Source organism: Aptenodytes patagonicus, chromosome 6, assembly GCF_965638725.1.
Source record: "Aptenodytes patagonicus chromosome 6, bAptPat1.pri.cur, whole genome shotgun sequence".
NCBI lineage: Eukaryota > Metazoa > Chordata > Aves > Sphenisciformes > Spheniscidae > Aptenodytes > Aptenodytes patagonicus.
The window spans coordinates 54,943,156-54,961,644 of NC_134954.1; the positions used below are offsets into that span (position 1 = coordinate 54,943,156).

The window sequence follows — 18,489 nt, forward strand, 5'->3', positions numbered from 1 at the left end:
AGGTCACCTGCACCACAGACCATTTACGGCAAAACTGGCAATCGTCTGTAAACAAAATTCCTAAAGGTGAGGCCAAAAGAGTTAAAGGAAAGCTTTTAATTGCAAACAATTGTTTAACCCAGGCGCGGTTAACACATCCTTTGTGCTTACCCTTTTGCTATCTTTGTTCCTGATGTGCCTGCACACATACACAGTAGGATGCGTTTATTCATCTTTTTCTCAGTTATTAACCTTTCTCCCTCATAAGAATTCTCTGTATCCACAGCAGTTATAATTTATTTCATGACTACATACGGTATTTCTGCCATTTCTCACAATTCCTGGTTTATGCACTTCTCTGGCTATTGAACATACAAGGGATCTCTAAGGTTTCCAAAACTTAAGAACACCTGTATGGCGAGCCAGAGACCTGCAGAATGGGGCAACGCCTAAACGCTAGGTATCAAGTTTTTTTATTATAGCCCTTCCATTTTCAGTGTTTCAGTAAGGTCCTTTTTCAGTCATCGACTATAGTACAGAATAGAGATAATTGTTCAGCAGTCATTCAAGAAACTGAGATTTCAGTGATTTATTCATAAGGCTGCACACCGACGTGAAACGAGCTTTGTCTAATTCAAGACAACCTTTTTCTACACATTACCACCCCCCACCCCTCCAAATTGCACAGATTAAGGCTTGACTCAGTAAGCCTATCTTACCTAACCTGTGGTTTATTAGACACAGGGAGATCAATTGTCAAAGATTAAAAACAGAATAAACACACAAACATCACTATGGTTGTTCCCATAGGTGGTAGATTATACATATAGTTGAGGACCATCTCCTACATTGGGACACTAAGTCATAACTTTTATTACCATCATTTTTATTTAATTGGTTGCAATTTAAAATGCTAACATTTTATCTATCAAAACAAAAAGCACAATTTTTATCACCCCGTGGCTAACAGTAATGGCATACAAGATGGTTTACGGATCCTTTTCCAGAAAGACTAAGTGTTCCTTACATTTTTTTTAAGCATATAGGTACTTGATCAAGTGCATTAAATGCATTTTTCCAGACACAGTGTCCCCCGTATGTCTGCATGAAACAGGAGGCACCACCCCACTAATTCATTTTTCAAAGATACCCTAAAAATAAAACTTTAAAATCAAAACTGAAGAAAGTATCAATGTGAAAAAAAAAAACCAGCTATCATGAAAATAACAATAGCCTTAAAAAATAAAACTGTTCTGTAAAATAACTTCCATGGCTGCTGTTCTTTCTCGTTTAGGCTGCTGTGTCGCATAGATCTCCGTCACAATGACAATTAATGGGAGAAGGGCAAATATTATGAATAGCAGTTTGACAATAAAACTTCCCTGTCAGATTCATCCCGGCTAAAGTATGTTGTACAAAGCATTGTACAACATACAACAGTGCTGGAGTTCTGTCACCAAGCATAGCAAGCGAGGAAATACTTTCTGGGTTTGGAAAAAGATTCCTCAATGAAGAAGGTAAGAAAAATGAGAGCAATTCAAGTCACGTGAGGTTAGAGAATAAAGAAGGGCCTTTGTTCATCAACAGCTAATAAAAGGGAATGAAACCATTTATATGGCAGAAAAGTTTAAATATATGTCTAGAGGAATGTGTGAATAGACAAGGGTGAAGAAAGATGTAGCAAGACACAGATTTATAACAAATCAGTGTCAGTATTTTCATAATATATTTTAATGTAACTAGAACACTATGGTTAGAGACTGTCTCCTTAGTGTTGCAGTTCTATGGAAGAAACCACCAAGTCCTGCTGCTAAGTTAGTTTCAAATAATGGTTGCCATCACCTTATTCCTACAAACAGGCTCATAATTATAAGATTTTTTGCACTTACCTTCTGCATTGCAAATACTTTTTCATTTTATGTATTATTGGGAGACTGAAGAATTTTATTACTAGCTCATTTTCCACAGACTATTCAAAGCTATGTATCAGCAGCTCTCTAACTTCTGAAATTGTGCGCCCTTCTTTCCTCTCCCTACCCTGTACCAAGTATTTGCAGAGCATGGAGCGGAAAGCTAGAAGGAGAGGAGATTCCTACTGACCTCTGCAGGCGGGGGTGAGCTGTTTATCCCCTAGCCCTTCCCACCCACGGGAACCAACCGAGCTAGGAAGCCCCCAGCCCAGAGAGGTGTAGGGGGAAGACACTGGCGGGTGCCACCTGCACCCAACAGCCCCAGCCACTGCCTCCTCCCACAGCTGGCATGAAGTTCTGCAGCTGCTTCTGGTGCCCCTTCCTTCTCCACCTCAAGCTGTATTTTCTGCTCTCTCCCCTGAGAATCACAATTATTTATCTATCTGTGAATTTGTGAAAAATGAAAGACACCCCCCCCCAACTCTTTCCACATTTGAAAAATTCAGGTTTTATCGTATTTATTCATAATATATTTCTTATGTCTTGGTAACATATGTCATCATGGGCCCACCCAACTCCCAAATCCCAAGAAAAGTAGTTTTCCAAAGGGGAAAATCAATATTTACACTAGCAGTCCAGTGTACTCTTATGAGAAACATCCAAGTCTCATTTGTATATGAATAAATTATAGCTGATGAAACAGGCAAGCAACAGTAATAATGTGCTGGCAGACTGAAACGAAGTTTTCCTGAACTGCTCTCACACACATATAATGCATTGTACATCTGCACTTTTTGTTTGCCTTTGAACATCCTCATTTTGCTCTCTGGGCAGTGGCACTACAGCAGTGTGAAACCAGGGAAAGACAGAGTGTTTCCTTCTGCACGTTTAGCGGCCGAAACAGAACCCAGCCCCCCCCACCCTGGAAGAGATCCCGCTGCGGCTGTGTTCATCTACGAAATGCAAAGCCTGCTTCCTAGTTTTACAAAATCCTGATGGGAATGACATCTTAAGCCCATCATGCTTTTCAAACATTTTTTACTGAGAAAACTGGTAGTTCTTTGATTACGAAACATAAATAATCTCAGTTCTGGCTGAACATAAGCACTTTCTTCTGCCGTCTCAGCTATTCTCCTGATGTCAAAGACACATTAAAATAAATGTGAACCATATGGCTACCCGGCAGATTACTAGCACTCTTGCATCAATGAGGGCAAAGCAATTCATTGTCACCAGTGCAGAAATATCTTCGGCACATGAAAATTTCAAAAGGCTGGAAAAAACGTGTATGAAGCAGCCTTTTGGATTAAAGCTCTATCTTAGACCAGAGGAAATGCTGCTTTTCTTATACTCTACTATGCATTTGTCTGCTTTTTACATACTCTTAGTGCCATATACACCACTATGGCAAGAAGGATTAACACCATTCTCCACCTGCTCCATGACTTTCCCACGCAGTGCTTCATCAAGTCTAACACCACAGAACAGCAAAACCTAATCCATCATGGTAATCCAGGTCAGGACATCACTTATAAAAGCCAGCTTGCTTCGCAATCTTCACAGAAAACAAAAACTTGGGAAAAGGTCATATTCCAGAAATTGCTTCTACCTCTGTCTCCTACCTCTCCTTCTACCCCACTACCTCCCAAAAGGTATTTTTCTAAGAGTCTGCAAACGCTAAATTTATAAATTTTAAATGCTTAATGATGAAACACTTTTCCTACATGCTGGAAATCCACATTAAGAGGAAATGCTGTGACATACAATATACCCTCCCAAAGAAACATGTGGGCTTGAGGGCAGGGAGGTATTCTCTGAAATAAATTTGAACCTGGAAGTCTTGAAGGGAACTGCATACTCAGAAAGGTGTAAATTGAGTAGTGGAAATTAGACAGGACAGGAACAATGCTGTGGAACAGCAACACTTACCCTAGCAGCACTTCACTGCTCCATCCTTCTGATACCTTCCTCTCGGGTAAAGCCAAAGCTAAATTCACCTCACAGGAGGGGCTCGATGGGAATGCCTGCCTAATGCTACATTTATTTATGTCACATTTGAAAAGGTTTTTGAAAAATACTAGCTCACAGACAAGTCTGACATGAATAGGAGAGGTTTTTCATTCGTACTTTAGTTAAACGTTTTACCTCGCTGTCAGAGTTTTGTCTAAAATCTCACAGAAATGTTAAATTCTTGGGATGCATGCTAAAAGCTGGAATTTTACTAATATTTCAGTGCAAGCTTTAAGTTTACTTCCTCAGCACCCTCTATTTCCAGAACACTTTTCTGTGACATTCATCATACTAGTCCAGTTTCTCCATTCTGCAAATATAATCAGCCTGCGGGGAGAAGTGGAGATGGTGAACTGCTCTCTGCCTCACCATTTACTTTAAATGCCAGCTGCTGTTTCATAGATGATTATTTCTGACCTTGGCCCCAGCTTCGAACAGTGTGAGGAGGAAAGCTGCTACCACGGATCCTTGCAGGAACACCCATGCATAACAACTGTATTTGCTGAACTCTCCTAAGACACTACAGGCAATCCTTTGTCCCATCTTATGGGTGATTTCAGTGAATAGCCATTTGATACAAAAAGAACTACCCATTTAGCTGTCCGTGACTTTGCATTTGCAAACATACTTTGCGTATCTGTCATGAACATCTTCAACAAAAAAATTTTCTTTGTATGTTATCTAAGCCAACAAAAACATCATGCAAGGCAAAAACTGTCCCTCTGTTTGTATAGTATATGAAATGCACTAGTTTATAGGAGAAAACTTTTAAAAAATATAGAAATAGAATTAGTTGCACAAATCCTTCTAAAAACCAGTGGGAGCGTGCCTCCTAACCCTGCTTTAGATTTTTTTAAAACTCCCTCTACAATAGTCGTTCTTCCACATGAAAGACAGCAGGCAAGATCTTGTCATGGCATACCCTGCCCTGTCATTCTGTATGAGTATTTGAGCAAAGACATTGCAATACATTTCACTGCATTTCTTTGCATTTCTTGTTTTTTACTGCCCAGATGAGCCGACTTATTTTAAAATCAAAACTAAGACTCTCTCAACCTGTTTGCATTTTGTAACATGAGTCAACAAATAACAACAAGAATGTATTCCTCATTAACAAGAAACTCCAAGCCTGGTTGCAGGCAACATAAGTAATTGCAAGATGCCATGAAAAAAGAATGCCTGCATTTAGCTACACCTTCTAAGTGTTTTCCCATAATAAGCCAGCATCACCATTTTAACTCATTTAGATTTCTATCATTAACCAGCATTAAACACGCAGCTTAACCTCAAAGCTCAGGTAATGCCTTGTGCTATTGACCTCACACCAAATAAAAAAACTTTATCCTTCACATAAAGATAATTTAAGAGAAGCTAGACCTTCCTAAGGATTTCAAAAGATTTGATACCTTCTTCCAAGTTCTGCATGGCCACATAGATGAGGCAACCTCAATATGCTAGCAACCCTAGAATATTCAAAACAGTACTTTCAAGGGCATATAGAAAGAAGTGCAATGGGGATGTATTTATATTTTCAAATTCCTTGTTATCTTTAACGGTAAAATCAAAAGATGGCAAGAGCATTTAGAGACCAAGAGGTTTTCTCAGAACCTTTACTGACCAGCCACATTCATAATGAACCTAAGGCACCCAATACTCTTAAAGACAGTATCCTAATTAGCAGAATGACAGGATCTATGATTGCAGCTGGCTGCAGGATAACCTTGCTAATGACAGTGATAATGTTAATGGCAAGATACAGATAATTGATGGAGGATATCAACTAGACTGCCTCTGCAGGTGAAGAAGAGAAGCCTCTGCAATAAAGGCATTACTCTGAAAGTTTCAGCTACATTACACTGAAGTTGAAATGGCAGAGGAAAGCAGCAGCTCCTCAAAGTACGTTTCTTAAGAGATGCGTCTGTAATTAATGTGGTATGGGGAGTTTTTACCAGCACCAAAGTGCAAAAGACAGGACTTGATGAGGTCTTCCCAGGTCTTTCAATTGCATGAAATTCTGCAACTTAAATTTGGATATTTTTCTTTATCAGAAAAATAGATCAAGCGTTTAGGGGCAGGTACCTCCACAAGGCAGGAAGAATCCCCCACACCTGAGCTGGAGCATGGAACCCAGCACACACAATTGTAGGAACTGTCAGGGCGTTGTACTGACAGCCTGAACGGCAATTCCAAAGACAACTTGCTGTGGAGCTGATGAAACACAGCAGCAGGGTGCCCTAGCTCAACACGGCAATTTAAAGGAGCTGAAATGGCATTAGGTGTGCTCCCACCTCGTATGCCATGTACCGCTAAGGAAAAAGGGGAAAAATATTCTTAGCCCTGACTAATACTGTACGTGCATGCTTGGACTGCTACTTGAAGATGAACACCCCTCTTTCTGATATAGAGGAGGGGCCATGAAATGGGACAGGTATGTGGACTGGTTAGTAATATGCTTTGGCATCCATTAAGGTAAATCTGTGGTGTGCCTAATGGTCTGCTGAATCAAACTGAAATGACCTCAATAGACTGAGAAAAGTAAGTAAAAAAGATGGTGGGGATTATACCTGCCAGTGGTAATGAAGGCACTCCATCACCATTTGGTAAGAGATTTAAAAATGTGCAGAAGTGTATCACACATACCTGACCAAGAAATACTACATTTTTTTTTTTTTTGGTTATGAACCTGGTAACAGTTGTCTATGCTTTATGGACTGCAATTTCATTTCCTGACTCAGAAAAAGACGCCTGTAACTTAGGCTAGGGATTTTTTTGTTGTTGTTGTTGCTGTCTTGATTTATTTAAATGGATATATTGTTAAAGAAACTCTGTACTTATCCCTGTGTAGTAGTCACAACAGATAGCATTTAGGGACACCTCAGTCATGTGTTTTCTGCCATCACACTACAGGGTTAATTGTTGAGATCAAAGCTATCTTCTGGTGGTTCTGCCCCACCTGAATGATCCACAGCAGCTGTGTGCCTCATTTAGCTGGCAGGTTAAACTGACCTTAAGGCTAATGGAGCAGGATAGCTGAAAGGTTCTTGTTTATCTGACCCAACACATATTGTTTCAAGGGTTGTGTAAATACTGAGATGCATCAGCTATTCTAGATAGATTTATACACAAACTGCCTGCTTGCTGAAGCACTGAAAGAGTTGTAGCTACAAGCGATTAAAAAAATTATCTGTCAGGTCAATTAGAAAGGAAAAATAAGACTTAGAGAGCCACATTAGGCTTTTTTTAAAAGCTCAGTTAAAGAATTATCATACAGATCTCAGCGTTGACTACAGGTCACCCACAATCTGCACATTTCCAGTCAGTAAAAGAGAGTTTATACTGAACCTCAGATTTACTTATATGAAAACAGACCAGAAGGAAGACAGTACACAGGATCTGACAGTGTCTCACAAAAGAGAAAAGAAAATGGTACAAAGTGTCAGGAAATGGCTTAGAAAGATAACCTCCATCAAGGAGGTACTCAGGCATGTAACAGAGGCAAGGAATCTGGCCAGTCTTTCTTCTGCACTGGCTCTTTTCAGTCTGCTTACTGAAAAAGTCTCACAGAACTCTTCCTTTCCATATGCCCTTAAAAGTACGGATTCAAATATTCAACATAGGAAAGCTCTTATCTTTTATTTTGGGAGATGAATGTGTTTAAAGAATGAACAAAACACCTTTCAATGTACACTGTTAACAGTTTCATTGTTGTACAACACATCTGCATGTAGTTTTCCAGTGAGCACCACTTAGTAGCTCTGTAAGACACCTGTATTCATGAGATATGAACATTGACAATTTCCACGTATTCTGCTTTGACAAGACAGGGCTAAGTACCTCAGTAGGATCAGTTCATTTTTTATCACTTCCTAGAACTCAAAATATGCTTTTTCAAATAATATTGTTTAAAAAATCTAGAAGTTAAAAAAAAAATTTAAGTACATACAAAGAAAAGTGCTCATGCACTGAAGAGCATCCAGCATCACACACACAACTGATGTCAACCAACTGATACAAACCAAAATGAAAACAAATCCTGTGTGTATAAAAATTTCACCAATTGTCTAATTAAAACATTCTTTCCAGAATCAAAGCACATGAAGACTCAAGAAAATGTGAGAAGAATAAAACAAAATAAAAAGCCAATCTCAACAAAACCCCTGTTTTTTCTAGAGGTAGTCAGTTATCAAGTTAAAAACATCTTTCAGCATTTGTCAAGTATCTTTACTCCTTTGCGTTTATTTTAAATATAAACATGATTAGTTTTTATTGCAAACACATATTAACTTTTACTATCGTACATCATCACTAAGACTCACCTTTTTAGTGCAGAGTTGTTCTTATATATAGCAGATGTGCCTAAGGCTAGCTAAGTGATTTTTCTAACACTGCTCAACTGGTAGATGTCAATTGTGTAAACATGTAACTGATATGCTTTAATATTAAGAAAGAAGAAGAAGGTGCAAAATCTACTTGCAGCATTTTAACAATAAATTAACAAAATCTGACTTCCCCATCAAGTGCAACATGGAGCGTCCTTGGTAAAGTTACAAAATAATGATGTACACTGGAAGAGAGTCTGGATGCGAGATGCGAGTAATCAGGTAGGGATAAAACCACCTTTCCATTCTATACTTCATCTGAGCATCAACATCCTCTATTTTCTTACCAATAAAAAATTATCACCTTTATCAAGCTCCTGCAAGTACGCTGCATTACAGTAAGAGCAAAGCAGAATTTTAGACACTGAAAGATGCCACGTTCCAGTGGCACAGAAACTAGTCTCCAAAAGCCTTTTCCTTGAGGACCTTGAGATTTGCCTATTCAAATGCAGCACCGAGGCCACCTGTTCAATTCTTTTCTTCCCAAACCAGCCTTACATAATACTGGGATTATTCTGTATTGATTTCTTGGAATTTGGGCTGCTGCATCTATACTAAAGACAATACTTTTTAAAAAGTAGTATCAATGCACATGCTACTTTATTTCCATATCGCCAACTGATGTATATATATGTATTTAAAAAATGTAATATGTACAATTTCTATATATATGTGTGTGTGTGAGTGTGCGCACAGATAAACATTTATTACTCTGGCCACAAACATCTCAGTTATATGGATCATTAATCATAACACTGAAATGCTGTGGTTTCCCTTACATATTTTATTAACAAGCTAAATTATTTATTGTGTCAACTACAATCAAAGCTTATCGTTACATGCATGTATTACAACTTCCAAGTTTCTCCCCTGAATTACGAGCCTTCTTTGTATTATCTGTGTAGTCACAATAAAATTGCTGTCTTCTATGTGGGTGGCAATGACTGTCTGATGTAAAAGAACTGCTTTCAGTCTATGATGAATAATCATCTAAGTCCTTAAACAGATGCAAAAGTTAAAAGATCAGCATGCAGATAATATTGTCACCAAACTATTTCTTAATACCACCAAAGAGATTTACTGGGTCACTTACTCCTTTGTGGCATTTCAATAGAATAGGTTCCCCAACTAGTACTGCATCTTAAATATAATAAACCACATCAAGATTGTTGCATGTAAACACATTTGAAAAGTTGTGCCTGTGTAACCCTTTGCACAGGAGTGTGCCATACTAGATCAAAGAGGATTCAGACCATCGATTTCACATCCAAACCCTAGCTCAAACTGCACAGCAGCATTTGGTAGACAAATCAGTAGTAAGAACATTCATATCACATGCTACAAACATGATTTCTAGGCACAATCTAAATCACATAGTTATAAGGATCACATTGTGTACGGGCAGTGATGAGGAGCCTCACCTACTCCTTGGCCCACAGTCTTAAGGAAAATAGCTTTATAGCCACTAACTCCAGTGGGGAGATCTATATCCAACAGAGTTGAAGGAGGCAAACCCCTGCTTTTTAAAACATGCAGTTCACTATTAAAACCGTATAACCACCTAAAACAAATATCATAAACTGTAAATTGATTCTTCCTAGATATATATGCTGCGCACACCGCTTTGCTAACTTAAACCCAAATTCTTATCTGCACACAAAACCATTGCCTAGTACAGAGATACCCTCCCCTACATGAAGAATAGAAACTACTGCAATAGTGTGTCCCACACACAATGTTCCTCAATTCCAAATAAAAGAAAGCTTATTATTTTCTTTGGAGAAGAACTCTTACCAATACAATACTGTAGATAGCTGACAGCTGCACTACACTTATCTAAGGAAAATAAACAAACTTACCTAAAGCACATTCCCTGTAGTACCTATTTGAAATACCTTAAGCACAACTCCCAACGTTAACTACAAACAGCTACATAATTCAAATAGCAAATAGGTAGGGGCTTCCAAGTGACTTCAAGTTTTTACAATGACAAATAGTTTTATATAGTTAGCAAACTTGCACCCTTTTGCCTTCTTGTTAAGTCATTTCGAGCAAGTCACAAACTGAACACCACAGAGAGTCCATCTTATCATCTCTTCAATTTAAAACCATCATGTTTATCTAACCATAAAATTTATTTTATTCTGAGGAACAGGAAGAATTCTTTAGATACGTAACTTGAGTACTTACGGGTAAAATGATTAGAAGTGGATGGATTGACACTATCACCACTGTCAGCACTTTCACTGCTAGAAATGTCATCATCTGATTCCCGCACAGAGGAACAAGGTGAGGAGCCATCAACTTCTTCAAACTTCCTCTTTAAAATTCCACTCATCGCTGCAATGCTGTCACATGCACCTGTAACAGGAACAGAGGCAATGGGGCACGGAAACATCCAACTGCAGAATATGCAGTCATAATCTCCAAAGTCATTTTTACTTAGAAGTACCCGTAAATTGCCAATTCTGGTCTTGAATAACCACTTGGTATGAAATTAGATATAATTAATTAGGAGACAGTGAAGCCGTAAGAAAGAAAAAAACCATCAAAAGTCATACTCTAACTTGACATGTATGGAGATGGTTATTTTGCTAGAATAACGTGTAACAGATTGCTTTCAGGGAGTATTTTTCCCATTTCGGTGTCAATAGCATCGCTGATTTCTAGGTTATGTTGTAAAATTTCAAACAAGGAAAAAATGGGAGTTTCTTTTCAAACACCCTCACTTGGTCCCTCCCTTGGCTGCCATAGGAGGAAGAAATGTTCACAATCAGGGATGACACCAAGTAGGAAGAAATAATTCTGAACACTACAGTTCCCATTGCCAAATATATGTGATCTAATCAGCGCTCACATCACCCCTACAAGAAATCCATCTGATAACTCCAATATTACAGACAGATAAAAGACAATGAAGTCATGAAGACCATATACCAATTTAGTGCTCAATAAATGCCTGGAATTCAGAAATTCCCCACTCCAGTCAGAGACACCAATTGCCTCCCAAACTCCTTCCTTCCCACATTAAGAAATGAGATGCCTAATATACTCCTGAGGTTGAGTAGATTATAAAGCAAAGTATTCAAGCAGAAATTTAGCAGCAGAGGTGGAAATATAACATGAATTGCATGTAATTAAGGAGAAAGTGTACCCTTAACGAACTGAGGAGAGACCAAGGACAGCTAGAACTTGCTCAGAGGATGCGCAGCTGCCACCATGCCACCCGCAGCACTGCAGAGGCAAGCAGTGCTGATACTTATCCAGGCAAAAAGTTTGTCTAGGATTGATGACATGCTAGACTCACTGAGTAGGACACACAACCTAGCGCTACGGACTTACCACAGGGTTCTGCCAAATCCCACTGAAAGCAAGGGCAAAAAAAATTGCATTTCTCACTGAAATAGAACTTTTTAAATCCCTGCAGCTGCCTTTAGGACTCATTAATTCTGAGCCAGCTGCATTCTGCTCCATCCAGGAAGTTGGACTAGACAACCTCCAGAGGCGCCTTCCAACCAACATTTCTATGATTATATGGTTAAAAAAAAATAAATCTGTCAGGAAGCTAACATATGCTGGGCTAAATGACTACTAGTAAGACAGACAAGGTTAAGGCAGAGACTCCAGTACTGGCCATACTGTTTAACAATTAGCACATTTCAGAGTTTTGGCCCAGGCCACCTCGTACTCTCCTGGACAACACAGGATGAAGCAGGTGCCAGAACCATTCCCAGCAGGCAGGCTGGACAAGGGCACCCGGGTTTTGGCAGGGGGCTGGCAGTTTAGCCACTGTGGACAAGAACCGTAACCTGCCACTTGGCAGCAGAAGCCAGAGAATGCTGTACTTAGCCTGCACCTTTTTAATCTTTTTAATTAATATAGAGGCAGTCTCAGTGATGTAGCTGCTATGTTCTGACCCTGTAAGCACAGCACTTCAGTAGATCCTCTGGCATCTTTGCTCACACTTGGTCTAGTACCAAGTAGTTTCAATGTCTATGCATCCTATAGCTCCCTTCAAGCCCCAACACCAGTTTCCTTCCTGGAAAAAACAAAGCAACAGCGTGAAGAGGTTTGCAACCAACTTTTGGCCTGATATGAGGCTAGAACAGGATACGGATGGGTATATGAAGCTGAGAGCTACAAAAAAAAAACCTAAAAATTGATGGGCTCACCAGGTTACAGAGTCTGTAGAACTAATTCAAAATCATAATTCAGCAAACATTGAAGTCTGTCTATAGGAAATCCTGGGACTGAGGTGGAAAGAATATCATGGTTTCATCCCAGTGCAACAGAAAGTTAGTTCTAATTACTTGTTTTGCTTTGCTGACAAAGCATTTTACGTTGTCTGCCAGCTCCTAAGCACAGCAGGAGGGAGTTATGGGCAGATTTAAACTTGCCTTTGTAAGTCAAAACTAGAAATTATGGATACATTATACAATATTTTTATGATATTATTTAATTACAAGGACTAGAACAGAAGTTTTATAATAAGGGAGTTCATTCACTTCTTAGGAAGCAAAAGCTCTGAGAAGCACATACATGATTACACTAAGTTTAATATCCTGTCTCCAGCAATAGTCAGTATTTAACGCTTCAGCAGAAAGCAATGGGATGAGAAATCCAGCCACAACCACTGCAGATACATGGCTCTGCTTCCTCATCCTTGCAGTCAATTTCCCCTAAGCATAAGGCTGAAATGTTGCTATACGACAGTGCACAGCCTCTTATAAATTCATTTGACTTGCCCTCCTGAGGCAACAAGTTTCATACTAGTTTATCGGGGGAAAAAACCACAACAAAACACATCTCCGAAACTATAGCCACAGACCCTTCAAAACCACAGCAGTTTCAGTCTTTACGATGTTTTGGACAGTAAACAGCAGCAGAAACACACCACTGTCAGGCAGTAGGCTGTACTAGATAGAACTCCACACATACAGGTAATCCCCACATAGTGAAAATAGCTGAAGAGAAGTCACTGAGGTCTTCTTGCTGTTTTATAGTGCTATTTCCATTTCAATCACCAATAACAATTATATTACAAGGGAAGTGCAGTGCATCTGCTGATCCTGTATAGAATTAGTAAATGCCTCTATACTTGGGAGGGGGTGCAGGGAGGGAATGGCAATGGAGACACAAATGGAACCGTAGCATCGAGTTACTCATCCCAAAGCTGAGGAGTCTGTCCAACTGCTGCAGTTGCCGGAAAGCACCCGGCGTGTTACTGCCTACACTCTCAATCGCACAGCTGTGCAACCCTTAACAGCCTGCCACTGGGGAAGTCCCCAAAGCAGCATAGCCTCTTGCTGACACTATTCCACTTTTAATGTGGTAACTAAAGCGTTCATCAGCCAGAACAAGGAAGAGAAAGTGAGCAAAAAACTGTGCAGGTCTGAAAACACTTGTGCACTCAGTTACTATTCAAACAGATTCTTCTCAATTCTGAGTTAATGATTCCCAGAACAAGACATGGATTCCCATCAGAAGGTATCCAACTCTTGAGAGTAATGTACAGGAAGCACTGGTCCCTGATACAGCCAACTTGAGTCTGCTCTGGGAACTGGTGCCACATTCCCTAGGGCCAGAAAACAAAAGCAGGAGGTGTGATGTGCGATCTCGGCAGGTACGCGTTGCCACGCAACACAGTACGGCCACCACCAGTCGCAGTTACACCTGCTCAGTCTACCCCCTACAAGAGCACAGGGGCATACAAATGGTTGATTACTGTCTGTTGACTGAGAAACAGCTGCTTTCAATTGAGAAACCAGTAACTTTTGAATGACTCCAATGCCCTTGTCTTTGACCAGTCCTCAAATCAACACCCCTTTTCTAGAAGGCTCTGCCCATCTGTGACCAAACTGCCTTCTTCAAAGGCATCTGAGCTTTCTCAGGGTCTCACTTTCTCACTCCAAAGTTCCCCTAGCATAAAGGCCGCTTCTGCACATACCCAGAAGCTACAGAGATTTGAGATGCCTGAATAACTTCACATCCAGGTCTCCCTGGGAGCCTGAAACTTGGTGTTCTTCCAAGCAAGGTGTCTAAGAACAAAAGGAAAACAGAGTATGAGTGCAGAGCACGTTGAGAAGGAAAAGGGACAGAAAGGTTGGGCCAGGCCCAAACCCATGAGTGATTGTTTATGTACCCGAAGGCTGGTTAATACAGTACAGCACTTGGCATGCTACCTGTGCACACTCTCTTTGGACTATGAATCCTGGCATTTTTTTCTATACAGTGAAACGGTCTCCACCTAAGCAAAGGACCAGGGTGCTCTCTGCTAAGCTATAGCTTAGAGGCAGCAGTTACTGAACAACAGATTGAGCTCTGCAACATCCTGGTGAGTTCCTTAGCTGTTAAAACTACTGTGTAAATTACAGGAAACGCGTTCAGCAGCAGATCTTTACAAGAAAGATGTTTTAAGAGGAAGAGTGACCTATGTTCTGCTCTTGAAAGGGAAGGTTTATGGGCCTGCCTTCAGGAGTGGGCACTGGACTGTGACTGTGGAGCATAGGGAGCTTCAATAGCAAACAGCTGAGCTGTGGTTCCATGCTGAAGGGTAACCACCCGGACACTGGGGATTAAAACATTTAACTCTCAAGCATCTAACCTCTAATTGCCTTGCTTCTTATTTCATTAAGGGGACATGACTTAGGGACTAAACCTTACTCAGAAGCAAAAGACCTGTAGTCCTCAATGACCACAGCCTATCCTTACTAGATTTTAAAAAAAAGTACTTCTGCTCAAAGAGAGTCGTTGGAAGGACAGGGTATTTTACAGCCATCTCGACACTGCTAGGGAACACATGCTCCTCCCTACAGTATGTTACTGGACCTCTGCATCAGTAAATGAGCTCTGCTAGCACTGTAATTTTGCCTTGCCTTCAAACACAATGGGATTCTGATCAATTCTAAAACACTTTAAAAGGAAATGTTTGAAAAACAAAGCAGATGTATTAAATAATAGGATCTCTGGGGAAATGATAGCTTGGCCTGTTCATTTTCAAAATTCTTTTTCTGAACATTGATCCCTCTCCCCTTCAATAAGAGGCAATTGGATTCCTTTATTTTATCTTCTGGCGACCTTAAAATCAACTCGGCTCTCTTAACACCTTTAATTACATCTTTAAAACATTAAGTTTGCATATCACAGCTAACGTAATGTCAAGAGTACAATTTAAATATTTAGTCAGAACTTCCCTATGAGGAAATATACCTTATACTACACAATGCTTGCTTTAACTGAGAAAACATTAACACCTGGAATTAGAGTGACACAGTATTTAGTTGTAGCCTACACACTTTCTTTCAAAAATATTTCCAGCCATTATGACTTCAAATGCGGATGAAGTGAAGTGTAAGTGTCAACAATGAGACTGCCAAGGGGATGGTCAAAAGAAATGCCTACAACAATTTAAATGGCTAAATAAATATAGGCTAAAAGTCAAGTCAAGGGTAAAGATATAAATTCATACTGCCTCTGGCAGGAATCAATTATGCTGGCTATTCTGACCTCTAAATATATTCTTCTGGAAAGGGGAACATGAAGAGCTTGCTCTTATTCTTTCACTTTTTGCCCATCTTCTCTCACCTCCTTTGCAAGTTTCATACATACCTTCATGTATGTTTAAACTTGGCAAAAATATTTAAAAAGTGAAAAGAGAAAAACTGTTTTATCTGTGTTAAAAAATAATAATAATTAAAAAAAAAAATCTTGCAACTACGGTGGTTGAAAATCACTCTCACTCCCAAGAACTTTAAGGAAAAGACTTGAAATTTTTAGTGGAGACATCTCTCAAATATCAAAGATGTATCTAAACAAGTGCCTTAGTCAGTTTTTGAGAATGAAAATAAGGACTGAATAACAACACAATGGAAGAGGTAAAACTGGAGAGAGAAAAAAAGATGAGAAGGGATTGAAAGCTTGCGTAAAAGGTTATAAAAAACCTCCGTTCCTACAGAAGTTGGACTCCAATCCAAAAACAGTGAGTTTCAAGTTTCCTTCACTGTTTAAGAGAAATATAAATGAAATAGCAAAGCCATGCGCTGTCATGATCACTGGAGGCCAGTTATAAAGAAGGTAAACAAAGCAGATATAAAAAAGTATGGGTGTCCTCAAAGTTGAGTGTTATCACGCAGCAGGTATTCATATGCTATGTATCTGAACATATAGCTAAGGATTTGCATTAGCTCAGCTCACTTCGAACAAGCCAGCACCATCAGCAGAAGCAGATCAGTTGTACTAATATACCCAGCTTCTCAGCAGAACTAATTTGTGAAGCAGAATGCTGCCCTAATACAGTTAGACCATTTGCAGTACCCTTGTGAAATGTATTCTTAGCTGCAACAGGCATCTCTGAAGCGTAAATATACATTGTTTTGGATATCAAAATAAATACACAGTAAAGGGTCATATGATTGCAAAAACTATGCTATTTGCCAATTATTCACTGCTTAGCTCTGCAGATTTTGTTGCTCTACTAACACAGGTTTTCTTTTGTCACACACTGGTAAAATTTAATTATGTATACATGTTTAATGTAGATGTTTAATATGCCTTAACAGATATCGTTAATAAGAATTCATCGCATAGGTAGCATGAAAAAATGGTCTCAGCTTACTATGCACCAAATCCTCAGATATTAAAGAACTGCCTGTGCACAGCCAGCAGCCATTTGCGTTTTAGTATTGCTGCAGCGTTATACAATAGGCATGCTCAGCACGTTCCTTAATGGAGACTGTTTCAACTTTCCTCTCCTTAATTCAGCGTTCAATTCCAGCTTGGCAGATGATTTTGTCCAACCCAATGCCTTTGTCTTGTCACATCCACCCAAGAAAAGGCACAGCTGCAGGAATACCTTCTCCCGTGCCTATGCAAGCACTGACACAGATCTGGGAGCTCCAGGAGCCTCCAGGTTTTCAGTGAGGGAGAACACGGAAACTGGTGTGGAGCCCCTGATACACAATGGTCAGATCATGTTCTTCCAACTTCAATAACAAGTCGTTTAAAACTTACGGTATGAGCTTGGTTCTTTGCATCTGACAACTTACAAGCAACCAATCAAAATATTTTGGGATGATGGGCTTTTTATTTTTCCCTCCTTTTTTTAAACACCAAAACCATAACAATCTCCCATAACATCTTGTTTTTATCTTTGTAATAAATGTTAAAATTAGAAAGATCATTAACTCAATTCTCTAATACCCTCACAGGGCTGTGCACATTTTTAAGATACCAAATAAATATTTGGCACAGCTATTAGTAGCAACTTGGTGATAGACTGGCATCTCTGGTAGCCCAAAACACTTCTTGAAGTGGTTACTCTGTGGCTTTTTTCTACTGGGAAGCAGAAAGAAAATGGTAGAAACTAAACAGCAGCTCAAAAATTCCAGAAAACCTATTATTTTCTTTAGCAGAAATATTTGAGGAAGAGTGTATGAAACAGGCCCCTATAAACAAAAACAGTTTTGGTCAGCAGGAGCCAACATTCAATTGCAACCAATGAAATTAATATAGCTCCATGGCACGAGAGTAAAATCATGACTTCATTCAAGGCTTGGCCTCAAGTGAAGCCAAAATTAGTAAAAAGATGTTTAAGTGCATCTTTCTCCCTAGAGAACACAGTCAATAAAACTATTCGTACTGGAAAATATAAATTATTAATATCTACTGGAAGGCTGTGATGTTGTGAAACTACTATCTTCAAAAATAGCTTTATGGCTATAATAATTCAAGCTTTCTAGCTAAATCAAGGACAATGCACAACCAACATATAATGTTACAATCTGCAGGTTTAACGCACACCCAAAACAGTCCTAAGTAGGCATTCAGGCCCACAAAAAATGACACTTAAAAATAAAAGACATAAAATTAATATTTGTTTCTATTATTTGCTTTTTGACTTTTTACCATACATGGTGTATCTATTCAACCAGGAAAACCAGTGCGTGTTTAAAAAACCCTGAAGATTTTTAGCAATAACATTATTTCAACAATAAACACTGATGGGGGAAATTCACCAAAAAAACCCCATAACATGCACAACAAATTTCTGAATGCAGGAAATAGTGAATTTATACAACAGAACAACTGATAAGATTCCTCCTGCCACTGACACACATGTAGAGTGTTGACAATTCACCTTCTTTTCTAAGAACAGCACAAGGTAAAAATAAGCTACTCAGTTATCAGCTAGAAAATACCAGTAGAATTTAATT

The 18,489-nt window shown here is 39.3% G+C and overlaps 1 protein-coding gene across 7 annotated transcripts in view; it reads right to left on the reverse strand.

Annotated features, from left to right (window-relative positions):
* CSRNP3 (cysteine and serine rich nuclear protein 3) overlaps positions 1-18,489 on the reverse strand; it is a 114,516-nt gene that overhangs the window by 24,946 nt on the left and 71,081 nt on the right. For all 7 annotated transcript variants that reach the window (XM_076342725.1, XM_076342722.1, XM_076342723.1 and 4 more), the window contains one exon: positions 10,469-10,639. In XM_076342725.1, coding sequence (XP_076198840.1) covers positions 10,469-10,639 — 171 coding nt within the window. The remainder of the gene's footprint in view (positions 1-10,468; positions 10,640-18,489) is intronic.